Source organism: Podarcis tiliguerta, assembly GCF_965153285.1.
Source record: "Podarcis tiliguerta genome assembly, chromosome: 7".
Taxonomy (NCBI): domain Eukaryota; kingdom Metazoa; phylum Chordata; class Lepidosauria; order Squamata; family Lacertidae; genus Podarcis; species Podarcis tiliguerta.
The window spans coordinates 15,411,952-15,425,644 of NC_139540.1; the positions used below are offsets into that span (position 1 = coordinate 15,411,952).

The 13,693-nt window shown below is 43.9% G+C and overlaps 1 protein-coding gene across 3 annotated transcripts in view; it reads right to left on the minus strand.

Moving 5' to 3' along the window:
• DEPTOR (DEP domain containing MTOR interacting protein) overlaps positions 1–13,693 on the minus strand; it is a 60,410-nt gene that overhangs the window by 18,789 nt on the left and 27,928 nt on the right. For all 3 annotated transcript variants that reach the window (XM_083450637.1, XM_083450639.1, XM_083450638.1), the window contains 3 exons: positions 11,642–11,820; positions 3,166–3,351; positions 928–1,062 (listed from right to left, as the gene is read on the minus strand). In XM_083450637.1, the coding sequence (XP_083306763.1) occupies positions 928–1,062; positions 3,166–3,351; positions 11,642–11,820 (500 nt within the window). The remainder of the gene's footprint in view (positions 1–927; positions 1,063–3,165; positions 3,352–11,641; positions 11,821–13,693) is intronic.

A 13,693-nucleotide genomic window follows, 5' to 3' on the forward strand; every position in this document is an offset into this window, starting at 1 on the left:
GTCATGCACAGAAAAGCTTAAGAATTAGGAATCAGAGTCCAGGAAAACTTGAACAGCTTTTGAGAGGTCTCTGTTGCTGGGCTAGACCAATTGAGGTTAAGCTTTGAAGACGAACGCTTTCACGTGTTAACCTCCCGTATATTCAAACATAGCCTATTAGAACTCTGGTCGAGCCTTTCCTTAGTTTTCAGTGTACATAAAAATTTAGTTATTTTTTAAGATGGGGAAACATGCAAACACTTAGTCCTCCCCTCCTTAAATGTATAAATTGTATACACATTGTACATTTAAAGCACATTCAAAGCACATTATTTCCCTCAAAGAATTCTGGGCACTGTAGTTTACCCCTCAGAGAGTTACAGTTTCCAGAAACCCATAAGAAACAACGGTGCCCAGAATTCTTTGAGGGAAATAATGTGCTTTGAAAGGGTATTTGGTTTTGCAAAGACATGCCCCTTCATTAAAAACAAATACACTCTTGCTATCTCAAAGCTAAATTGCCTGGATGTCTTCTAAGGGGTAAAGTATATGTGGATTTAAATGCATATTTGCATTTATAATGCAGTTTACAAAAATACTAACAGTGAGTGTTGGGGGTAGGGAATTACAGAAGGCTGACAGAGGGGGGTGTTTAATAATTTCTTCCCCCTCGAAAGCTGCTATTTGCATTGGTAGGAAAATCACTCCTCGAAAGCTGCTATTTGCATTGGTAGGAAAGCTAATAGCAGCTTTGGAGGAGCAAGCATCATCCAGACTACAGCCCTGTCCCTTTACAGTCATTCCAATTATCATATCAGCAGTTGCTATTTCTGGTTTGTTTTGTTTTTAAAGCATGCATGTGTAATGCGAAGGTGCATCTAAAAAAGTGCATGGTGTCTAACTTGGCTCCAACATTCGCCAATGCAAACAAGCCTTAGCAATCCTTACCAGATTTGGGGTTGCAGAGAACTGGAGGACTGCCGCTGATCGTTGGGCTGCTGCTGAAGTACCCACTGCTGCTACAGCTACTCATACTGCTCCGTCTCACTGCTGAGACAATCTTTATCTCCTTGGTGGGGCTCACTTTCCCAAGCAGAGGAGGAGGAGGAGAAGGAAGGGAAATAGGCAGGAGGACATAAATTAATTTCTCTCTCTCTTACAGTTCTCCTTACCATCATTCATAACAGGGGTCAGCAAACTTTTTTCAGCAGGGGGCCGGTCCACTGTCCCTCACAACTTGTGGGAGGCCGGACTATATTGGGGGGGGGGGGAATGAACAAATTCCTGCGCCCCACAAATAACCCAGAGATTCATTTCACATAAAAGGACACATTCTACTCATGTAAAAACATCAAGAAGGCCCCGCAAATAACCCACAGATTCATTTTAAATAAAAGGACACATTCTACTCATATAAAAACACACTGATTCCTGGACTGTCCACGGGCCGGATTTAGAAGGCGACTGGGCCAGATCTGGCCCCCAGGCCTTAGGCTGCCTACCCATGATTCATAACTTCAGAAGTTTCTAGTGCAGGCACCCCCAAACTCAGCCCTACAGATGTTTCGGGACTACAATTCCCATCATCCCTGACCTGTTCGCTAGGGAAGATGGGAGTTGTAGTCCCAAAACATCTGGAGGGCCAAGTTTGGGGATGCTTGTTCTAGTGCATCTTGTCACCGTCAATAGTCCCATCACTTTGATGATGAACTGCTCATTTAGTACAATGGTGCTTTTCGAAACAAATAAGTTTTTTTGATGGTCTTCTAAGTCCATTTCAGCTGTATATTGTTATATCAGAAATGCCACTGCTCTGATTTTATATCCAGCGGTCACCTAAATTTCTAAAACTTGTGATACCCATTCATGAACAGCTACATCTTAGAAAGATTTAGGGTACTTCCATACACAAATGGTTTATTTATTTGTTTGTTTATTGCTTCAGGCTGCTATGCCGTGTGAACCCAATGGGGCTAAATTTTGGCTACGTATGTACAGTGGTACCTCGGGTTACATACGCTTCAGGTTACAGACTCCGCTAACCCAGAAATAGTGCTTCAGGTTAAGAACTTTGCTTCAGGATGAGAACAGAAATCGTGCTCCAGCAGCGCAGCAGGAGGCCCCATTAGCTAAAATGGTGCTTCAGGTTAAGAACAGTTTCAGGTTAAGTACAGACCTCTGGAACGAATTAAGTACTTAACCCGAGGTACCACTGTATAGGATTGTGCTATAAGTCAGTTGCACAATACAAAACCTAAACTGGCCAGAATGCTCACTCACATTACTAACTTTTTTCTTCTGCTTTCTCTTCTAAATTAAGAAAAGATTTATGCTTTCATAAATAGCTGAAAAGAGGATCAACTTCAATATGGGAAGCTGCCATCTTGTACTAGATTGCTTACAGGGCACCTGCATAATGTAATGATTGAAACATTCTCCTCCCATTCTTCCCTTTTTCAGCTTCTGGATTTTTTCCAGGGCACAGAAAACCCAACTTCTGGAAAAAATGGAGCAGCTGAACAATTTCCTCAGTGATAGATGACCTAAGGTAAAGGTAAAGGGACACCTGACCATTACTTCCAGTCCTGGCTGGCTCTGGGGTTGCGGTGCTCATTTCGCTTTAGTGGCTGAGGGAGCCGGCGTACAGGTCATGTGGCCAGCATGACTAAGCCGCTTCTGGCAAACCAGAGCAGCGCACGGAAACGCCGTTTACCTTCCCACCAGAGGGGTACCTATTTATCTACTTGCACTTTGACGTGCTTTCGAACTTCTAGGTTGGCAGGAGCAGGGACCGAGCAACGGGAGCTCACCCCATTGCGGGGATTCGAACCACTGACCTTCTGATCGGCAAGTCCTAGGCTCTGTGGTTTAATCCACAGCGCCACCTGCGACCTAGCACACAGCTAATCCAAGGTGGCAATGACTTGCATAGATTGTGCTCTAACCATTTATTCCTCTCCTCTCTAGAACTCTATCACTTTAACCCTTTTCAAACAGCATTTAATGCATACTCTTCACTCCCCTCAAAGCAGTCTGCGGGTGCTCAGAGGCACATATTCCAGGTTCTGTGAGTGAGCTGCAGTGAATCTTGTTGAATCTTGGTTGAAAGTACTATAGAAATGGATAAACTACTATTTTTTCCTACTAATACCACAAAGACTTCCTTCTGCCTTGGTACTCAAATACCTGAGAGGAAACTGGTGTGCTTTTTATTGTCATGGTTCTGCTTTCGTAGACAAAAGGGACTGTCATGACTCTCCGGCATCAAGCGGGACTTCTCAGCGAGCAGCTCCATCAATCTCCTCCTCCGGCGGAAATTCATCCGGAACTGGAACAGCAGATTGCTGTCTATAAAATGGTGTTTGTTGCACACTGGGAAGGAAGGTAGGTGAGAGGGAGAGAGAAGTGGAAAGGCCTTTTTAGTGGGATAGAGAACACAGAATGGGTCAGGAATAAGGGGACAATGCTTGCAATAAGCTACTTGAACTGGGGTGGAGAGGTCATCGGCGAAAATGGGAACACGCAAGCAGATCGGGATGAACGCAAGAACACTTATTGTTGTACAGGTGCCCCACAAACAAATCAGAATGGATGATCAGTGAAGACCAGATATAATATAACCTCCATGTAAGCTTTGTGCAAGGAAAGGACGAATGCTCAATAAACAGGTCATCTGGAGAGGCCACAGACTCAGATTTCATTGCTCTCTACAGAGTCTTCCAAGCCGTGTATTAGAACTTACCCATTTGGAGTGGGTAAACTTAAAAAATCCCCTGTTATCTTTGGCATTATGGGTCTATCAAGATGAACCAAGACCTGAACTGGGTGTTTTTTAGATTGCATACTAATGCATTTGTCGGCCATTGGAGGCTATAGAATGAATGGAGGAAAGATCAACATTGTCTTTAGGCTCCAAAGTGGCGCCATCCCCCAGAGAACAGATTGAGTCTCTATGTACTGATGTGCCTATAAATATTTCCAGATCAGTGTTAGTGATACCTATCTCACAACCTTCCTATCTCCCACTCCATTTAGACAGATGCTTTCTTTTTGAGCTTGGCCAGCCAACCTGAGTTTTGGACTTCCCATTCCACATGAAGCTCTGAACGTCTGGCTCCTGGAACTCCTTGGTAATACCAGTCTCTGCTGCTGTACACACTCATAGTATGTCTCTGCGCTAACAGGGCCCCAGGACCACAAAACCTGGTGTTTATTATTTAGATCAGCCTTGATAAGTCAAGACAGGCTTTGCTATATTACATTTTCAACATGCACTCTCTCAACAGAGACATCAGTTCATTCTCACTCCTCGCCCTTAAGGCAGCAAGAGCTACTTACAACCAGGTGCGTTTCCTATCTATCTGCTGTTATAACTTCTAAAAAGGTTTGTGCCAGGTTTGAGAACATGTTTGGTGGCAAGACGGACTGAATTTATATCCCATCCTTCCTCCCCAAGTTGCCCAGGGCAGCAATGATCTCTTTACTTTTTGCAAAACTTTGCACAACATGCTTTGATGTTGAATGAGAATGCCAGGCTCAACTCTGCACCCAGAAGTAGCTGCAGTATAATAAATGCATCTACGTTATTATTGCAGCAGTAATTGTACAGAACCACTAGTTCATAAAAGCTGCAGTGCCTGAATACCTTAGGCAACAGGGAGGATAAACTTCCATTTCCTAAAAGCATTGCAATTAATAATGGAGATAAATGTGTTGGACATTTGCCTATATATATATGAGAGAGAGAATGATGGACTTGAAGAAAGAATACAGAGTGGGGTTCATTTCTACTGCAAGGAATGCCCAAAACTGCTGAATATTGAGACTCATGTGAATGCTAACCATCCTAGATGAATTTTGTGACTGTCCTAAATATACCTGTTCCTCCTTGGGCATGCACCAATGAACACTGAGAGTCACATTTAGGTTACTGTCAGCATTCACATCTGTATGTTTTTGGACATTTATAAGTTTGCTTGGGGTTGTCAAGGTTCCTTCACAGTATCTGTGTGTGATGTCAATTTTTCAAATAGAAGTTTGAAACTGTTTGGATTGCATCCCATTGGCCAGATTGCACCCAGCTTCGAGGGACCTACCAATCGGGTGTTGCGGCTGACCAATCGTACCCACCCACAACAAAGGGTGTCAGTTTTCCAGGTCTCACCGCAATACGTGCTCTCTTTAAGGGAGGACCTGATATGCCAAAATTTCATTATTCCAAGCGCTGACAAAAAGACAAATTGCCGCGCTTCCTGTCATTCGCTTCTTCAACTGCCGCTTGCAATTATTGTTATTAAAGAGATTCCATCTCAGCCTGCTTTATTTCAGCTTTCTGGTTTATTTCAGTGGCAACTTTATTGGCTCGCCCCACCAGGTGTGCTTTCCAATTCCCCCCCAAGGCCTTCATTAAGCTGAATAGTTTTAAAATGAAAATTGCAGAGGATGTTACATTTTGTAGCAATTCATTTCCTGGTTCCTAGATTCTAATTACACCATGGATGGTGTCTGACTTCATTATGCAGAAAGCAGGTGATCTCATGGTTTTAAATATATGCAGTGATAACTGCGGGGGTGAGTGGGTGAGAGTGAAACAGAGCTTCAGCACTGTAAGTAAAAACCAAACTCAGTAGTAGAGAACATAAGGCTAGCTGTCTCCTAAGTCTGATTCCCCCCACCCACCATGTGCACTGAATATCCACTTTCGCCAGCTACATTATTTTCAAGTTTGGCCCAGCTCACAAAGAAAATATCTGAATAAAGTCCACTTTATTTTCCTACATCCACTTCCAAGAATCTTCCGAGAACTGAATAAAAAAGATTTTGAAGAAATCACTGTCATTATGGAAAGCACCACAGATTTCCAAATCTTTAACTCCTCATCTTTTGAACATTTGGCGCATGAATCTTCTATAAATGCTTTAGGATAGTGACCAATTTTAAAAAATAAAAAAAATACTCATTTCTTTTGCATTTGCAAAATCCTGTGTTTTTCTGCCCTGCCCATATTTCCTAGAGATTGATGACCTGATTTTCACGTTAAATGTGCACCTTTCATCTCTGCATAACCCTGATGCGTCACACACTGCCCCACTAAGTACAATAGCAGAAGGGCTTCCCTTCCAATTTTCCTCCCAGTGGAGAATAAATACCGCAAGACAAAAACATATGATATTGCAGAGAGCTTTCCCCCCATTCCTTCCAAAGGCTTTTTGGTCTTCAAAGCTAATCTGGCATCTGTAAATGTGCTTTAATGGTAGCATCAATTCAGAACATCTATACCCTGTCATTAAAAATCCAGACGTTCAGTTACTGGTGTTCATCTATCTTTCTATCCAAGCCAATTCCCAATATTATATCCCGCTCTCCTAACATTTCATCATGTTTTACTGGGCTCAAGAAAAGAGACTTTTGGTTGTTCCAGGGGGTTGGACTTAAACCAATGGGTTCAAATTACAAGAAAAAGGATCTAGACAAAACATTAGGAAGAGCTTTCTGAAGATATGAGTGGTTCAGCAATGGAATGGACCACCTTGGAAGGTGGTGGACTCTTCTTTGTTAGATTATTTTAAGCAAAGAGTGAATGGCCATCTATCATCTATGCTTTAAAGGTGAAAAGGTAAAGGAGCCCTGGATGGTTAAGTCCAGTCAAAGGCTATGAGGTTGTGGCGCCCATCTCACTTTCAGGCTGAGGGAACCGGCGTTTGTTGAACTTCCTGTAGAGGTAGGCAGTTAGAATAGATTACTTTTGAGGGACCTTCCAATTCTACGACAGAGGACAGTTCAATCTCTAAAGGCAATGAACAGTTTGTCCCAATTGCAACTGTGTCTACAGATGCTTTTACTTTTGCCATCTATTCTACCATGGGAGAGACACAGCCTGTAGCAATTCTCCCTTCTGAAGGTAGCTGAAATATTAGGGGAAGGGGCATTGCTACCCAGTCTCAGCGAAGGCGACAGACCTTTAGCTGGTCTACATTTCTAAAATACTCGTGCTGCATTCCAAAACAGTCTAGTGTCATACCAAGATATAGATCCCTGGGTGGGATTATATGCAGATGTATAGCGGGGCTGTCAGCATGAGACAGTGGCTACACCCTGGGAATGGCTTTGACTGGCCAAGCTAAACCAAGTGAGGGCAGCCAATGGATCTCAAACCATTGATGAGCTAGACTTCCCCTGCATACAAAGACAGGCTCTAGCACATTGAGTGGACAAGACCAGTGATGGGTCCAATGGTCAAGAAGGAAGTTTCTGCATGGGCTGCAGAGGGAAGTGTGGAGCAGATGGGGCTCATCAACCTGGGAAGGTAGCCCATCTTGAAGAAGGAAACTCTGGTCCTAAATCTCTGCTGCCTTGCAAGAGATCTTTGGGAGAAGAAAAGGCCTACACAAATCCAGGGTGCAGTCCCTAAGATCATTGCCCGTTTCCTTCCAACAATTCCTGCAGCCAAGCTCTGCATGCAGTCATTCAGTACATGGCATGCATACATCTCAAAGTTTACCAAATTGGGAAAGACCAGGACCAACGTAAGGCACAGAGCATTGCCAGAAAGGGGTGGCATTTTCAGACAGAAGTTCAAGAGGAAACAGAAGGTTCTGGTTAGAGAGGGAGCTGGTGTAACATAGTGGTTGACCTAAAATTCTGGTTGGAACCTTGTCTCTGCCATCAACTCCACAGATGTCTGTCCCCTCAGTTTCACCTACTGTACCTGCAAAACTGGGATAATAGTACTGCAAGGGTTGTTGTAAAGGTAATGACACTTTACACACTCAAAAGTGTTATAGAAACACAAAACATTTATTATAATTCAGACAGGCATTTAGATATGAAAGCTCTTGCCTCAATGCTAGGATTTGAACTAAAGTTGACAGTCAGGCCCTTTTCTACGACAATAAATTAACTAGAGAAGGAAACTGCATGTCATTATTCTTTGTGCTTATTCAGCAATAAGGGTAGTCGAGTTCTATTATAAACTGCGACAGCAGTTTATAAAGACAACCAATGAGGCACAAAGGTATTTTATCCTACACTCAATCGTCAGCCAAATATCTCATTCAGCTCTTGCCAGGCTACAGCAGAATGCCAATTAGTGTTAATTGAAACTGCATTGACAATGCTGACATATAAGTCACAAAGAATGGCTCGGCCCTTGGAGAGCAGAGCAAACTTGCCAGGGGATCCATGGTATTTACTTGCAAACTGAGCAGACTCTATAAAGATTGCAATAAACAGACAACGGAGTGAAAAGCAGGCAGCTGTTGTTATTTCAAAGTTAGCTTGCAATTTGGAAACAGGATGGGGGGGAGGTGAGAAGGGAAGATTTCTAATTTTTTAGCTATGCTTGTTTCAGTATAAGTACAGATGCAGTCAAAACAGATGTTATTTTTGTTTGCTACAGCTAAAATCCATAATCATTCCATCTCAGCTGAGTGTAACCAATATTGTTTCTAACTCGGGTGAAACACAATGAAATCTATAGAAACTAAGTCTTTAAACCAAATCTCCTACTGGCAAAGTATTATAAATAAAGAGCTTAGCCTCTCTGGGCTTTAATCAGATTTTACACCAGCCCTTTTCATCCTAAGTTCTTGGAAAGTCAATAAGAACACTCCATTTCTAACATTAAACAGGAACGAGGGAGTTGCATACATTTCCTCTGGCTGCAATTTCAATGTGTTTCAGTTCCCCAGGGGAAATCTTGCATGACTGGGTCAGAACACTGTCGGATTAGCCCATCAGTGCCCTTGGTAGCCGGCCAAAAATTATAGTTGCCAGTGGGAGGAAGTTGCTTGTTTTCAGGAGGTGTGTTAGCATGTTTTGATTTGATCAGGGAAACCTGGGTTGCAGCCCTGTTCCATTTTTTGTTTGTTTGCTTGTTTTAATTTTTAATCACCTTCATCCCATAGGATTCCAGGTCATCCAGATAAAGTATTCGAATAAAACACAACATGCAATCGCGCAATTATTAGAATCTTTTTTTTTAAAAAAAAACACCCTTCAATAATGTATTGAAATTTCAGCCATAACAATTACAGCACAGCAGCAGACAGAAGACTAAATTGGGCTTCACACATCCTTGACCTCTCAAAGGACCAATGGAAAAGGTATGCCTTCAATTGATACAGAGAATCTGGCAAGAAAAGATACGGCTTGTTGGCAGGACAAACAGGGCTGGCAGATATTGGAAGAGACACTCCTGGCTCAGTCCTGCTCAGAATTAGCTGGGCAGCAGTTCCACTGAACTCAGAGGTGCTTTCTTCTGACTGCAGAGGATGGTTTAACTCATAACACACTTTGAACTTTAACAAAAGATCTTCAGCCTGCTTTAGCTTTTTAATGACAAATGCAGTAGTCACGGAATTAAAAGACTCCTGCTTCTTGGGAGAAAAGCAATGACAAACCTAGACAGCGTCTTAAAAAGCAGAGACATCACCTTGCCAACAAACATCTGTATAGTTAAAGCTATGGTTTCCCCAGTAGTGATGTATGGAAGTGAGAGCTGGACCATAAAGAAGGCTGATCGCCGAAGAATTGATGCTTTTGAATTATGGTGTTGGAGGAGACTCTTGAGAGTCCCATGGACTGCAAGAAGATCAAACCTATCCATTCTGAAGGAAATCAGCCCTGAGTGCTCACTGGAAGAACAGATCGTGAAGCTGAGGCTCCAATACTTTGGCCACCTCATGAGAAGAGAAGACTCCCTGGAAAAGACCCTGATGTTGGGGAAGATGGAGGGCAGAAGGAGAATGAAGTGGAAGAGACAGTTTCACTGCTGCGTAAAGGCTCTGGGTGATATTCAACTACGTTTTACTCAAGGGTAGGCCCATTAAAATCAACAAGCCCAACTAAGCTAGGTCCATTCATTTCAGTAGGTCTGAGTGGAACGTAACTGAACATCAGCCACATACTTTTCCCCTCCAAAGCTCTAGTGCAAGTTCTTAACAAAGGTGGCAGGAGGGTCTGCAGAATCCAGTTAGAATGAGGGGATTCTACTGACTAGAGAAAGCTAGTAAAAGTGGTGCTGTGATAATTTTTTAAAAAAGATGGACAGCCAGTCTGAAGCAGATGGGGGCCTGAAGGGGCCAAGGCTGATAGCTGAACCAGTATCCAATGTGAGGTATATCTGTCTGTGTGATGTGGCAGAATAAGAACCTGCAGTGGCCTCTGCCTCTCTCTCTCTCTCTGCATTATCTTATCTTCACCCTGTTCTACCTCTCCCTTTTATCTCCCAGTCCTTACCTATAGCATGTTCTTGCCACTTCAGAGGCCAAGAGAGTACACTTTACTTGTGCGCTGTGCCCTTAGCAGCTGGCACCCTATTAATTACTCTCTGGCAGCAAGATTAATTGCACAACTATGATGTAAGCTGGCAAAAAGTCATTCATTGCGCTATTTCCAGCCCAAGTTGAAGAGCAGTAAGATTAAAAAACCAAAGCGAAAACCCTCAGAGCCAGTTGTAATTCAATCCCTTTGAGGGTTGGCATTGCCAAGGGACAAGAAGGAGTGAGCAGATCGCTACAAGTAAATACAGGGCAATAAGAAATGATGGATGATGTGGCCCAAGCCCTACACTACCCAACTCTCCCCTGAAAATTACCTTCTGCTGGCAACAACCAGGCAGAATTGGACTTAAGATGTAACTGACTTTTGCTGGATTGTAACTAACAGTTTGCTTAAGATGTAACCAACAGTTTGCAGCTTTTAAAATCAACTGGACTTAAAAGATAGTCAAGACTAAGGGCTTACCCACAGTTTGTCTTGTCCTGCTGCTTTCCTCTGGAGAAAGTCACTCTTTAGTGCTCAATCAGACCAAACAGCAACTTGGGTTTCCCCCCGGATTGGCATTTGTTCCGATCTATCACTAAAGAGTGGGTTCTTCCTTGGAAAGGAGCAGGGCAAGGAGAAAACTGCTCGGACCCCTGCTTCCTATGCACAGCAAATGCGGAGTGTGGATGAGCACTAAGGCTGCATACACATTCCTGGTTATTCTGCATTCAGTGCACTCCCAATGCTGGTTTGGAAAGCAGTGCACACCTGACATCAGCCACAATCCCTATCTGCCCTGTATCTGCCCTGTCGCTCCTTATGAAATACTGCATTATGATGGGCTTGCCCAGCTTCAATCAAAATATAGAAACAGGAAAACCTTGCTGTGTTCTGAGCTGGCGATGTATACACAGCCCAAGTCCTATGCCGTTGTTTTAAACTGGACTCAGGTCGCAACTAACTTTTCCAACTTTGGGTTCTCACAGTTGGCAGCCTGTGCTGAACTCTGAATCACAGGTTTTCCAAAAGGAGGAGAAACCACCGCAACCAAACCCTTCTTGGGTACAGCTGAAAAAAGAAAGAAGGATATACTCTTCTCAGAAAAAGAAATATAAGCTGCTCAATAGGACATGGGTCAAAATGACCGATCTAATGATGCCAGATCTACACAAATTGTGACCCGCCAAGCTGACCACTAACTACTAAGTATAGTAACTTAATATAACTTTCTGTTTTGCTGCCTGCCTGGGATTGCAATAGTGAGGAGCATTCACAGTATATATATGCCCACCACTTAAAATATGTAGGGTTAAGCAGTCCATGTTAAAACATGCAACCACCTTATGAGATCCTTCGCATCTAGACAGAGCTCGCTAAAGCAGTGAACATTTCTCACCATGCTGTATAATTCCGTGCTCCAGCAGCCTGCGACCAAGTTGTTCAGCTTCAGGCCTTGTGGAGGCCTCTCCTTCCTGGATCAGCCAGTCAATCAGCTGAGATGCCATGAAAGTGCGTTCATATTTTATTCCTTCCTCTTCCCTGGCTTGTAAAAGTGCATTTTCGGTATTCATCAGCCTGCGACGAAAGAAGGGAGGGAGAGGAAACGTGAGCACATGAAGGTGAAACTGCAGAAATGTGTTCTAATTCCACCTTCATCCAGGTTTACCCAAGGGTGGAGCAAGGTCATTGCAAGTAACACAAGTGGTTGCTTCCAGTTGGGAGCATTTAAGAAAGGAGCAGGCGTACAGCTTCCGGGTCATGTGGCCAGCATGACTAAGCTGCTTCTGGCGAACCAGAGCAGTGCACGGAAACGCCGTTTACCTTCCCGCCGGAGCGGTACCTATTTACTTGCACTTTGGCGTGCTTTCAAACTGCTAGGTTGGCAGGAGCAGGGACCGAGCAACGGGAGCTCACCCCGTCGCGGGAATTCAAACTGCCGACCTTCTGATCGGCAAGTCCTAGGCTCTGTGGTTTAACCCACAGCGCCACCCATGCGCTGCTCTGGTTCGCCAGAAGCGGCTTAGTCATGCTGGCCACATGACCCGGAAGCTGGACGCCGACTCCCTCGGCCAATAAAGCGAGATGAGCGCCGCAACCCCAGAGTCAGTCACGACTGGACCTAATGGTCAGGGGTCCCTTTACCTTTTTACACATAGATCAGAGGGTGCGGACATGCTTTGTATGCAAAAGGTCCTGCATACAATCAACAGCATCTGAGCGGACTGAGCCATATAGTAATGAAACAAGGATGTTTTTGTCCAAACACAGCTCCCAGTTCTTCCCTGTAATGGCCCCTCATCATCCATACCAAAGCATCTATCTGCTATGCATTCAAAAGCTTCCAGGATCAATCCACAGGATCTCCCTGTAGGTCTAGGAAACATGCCAGTGCTCTGCAAGATTCATACAGGTGGTCTGCAGCATGTTGGTGGTGAAAGACATGAGACACCACACCCATCACATTAAACAGCCAATCTACAACTGTATTGCTACAGTCTCCTTAAAAATGTTCCTCTTAACTGCCTTGCAGGTCTGATAAATCAGGCTTATCTACCCAACTTCCTTATGAAATATATGACCAGGAACCTAGTGGAGAAAGCTTGCAACATATTAATTCCACAGTGAAAGCTAAAATTAGACCTATGTCATTTGTTTCAGTGGGGGGTGGGAACTGACGGTTGCTAACCAAGTAATAGGTCAATGAACTCATCCGAAACTTCGTGTTACATGAACTGTAGAATAAGTTCACTTGTTCCTTCTCCTGAGTTCTTCTCTTCCTGGCCTACAACGTGAAATAACAGGCTTGCACCATTCACACTTGACGATTTTCCAGATTCCTTTCAGGTTCACTGATGGCTAAACAGAAGTACTTCTTCTGTTTGTGAAAGGGGCGAAATCCTGTGAATGGAACAAGCTCTGCTGTAGGCATTTCTAATGGTACCAAGAGGGACGCGGGTGGCGCTGTGGGTTAAACCACAGAGCCTAGGACTTGCCGATCAGAAGGTTGGCGGTTTGAATCCCCACAACGGAGTGAGCTCCCGTTGCTCGGTCCCTGATCCTGCCAACCTAGCAGTTTGAAAGCACATCAAAGTGCAAGTAGATGAATAGGTACTGCTCCGGTGAGAAGGTAAACGGCGTTTCTGTGCGCTGCTCTGGTTTGCCAGAAGCGGCTTAGCCATGCTGGCCACATGACCCAGAAGCTGTACACCGGCTCCCTCGGCCAATAAAGTGAGATGAGCGCCGCAACCCCAGAGTCAGTCACGACTGAACCTAATGGTCAGGGGTTCCTTTACCTTTACCTAATGGTACCAAGTGTTTTTATTTTAATAGAATTTATCAGGAGAAAACGAAGCTTGAGCTAAAATACTTCCCCGACAGCATCAATAAAAAGCGAATCAGATGCAATAATCATTTGACAAGCCCCTTTCCGTTCAAATGCAAGACGTTA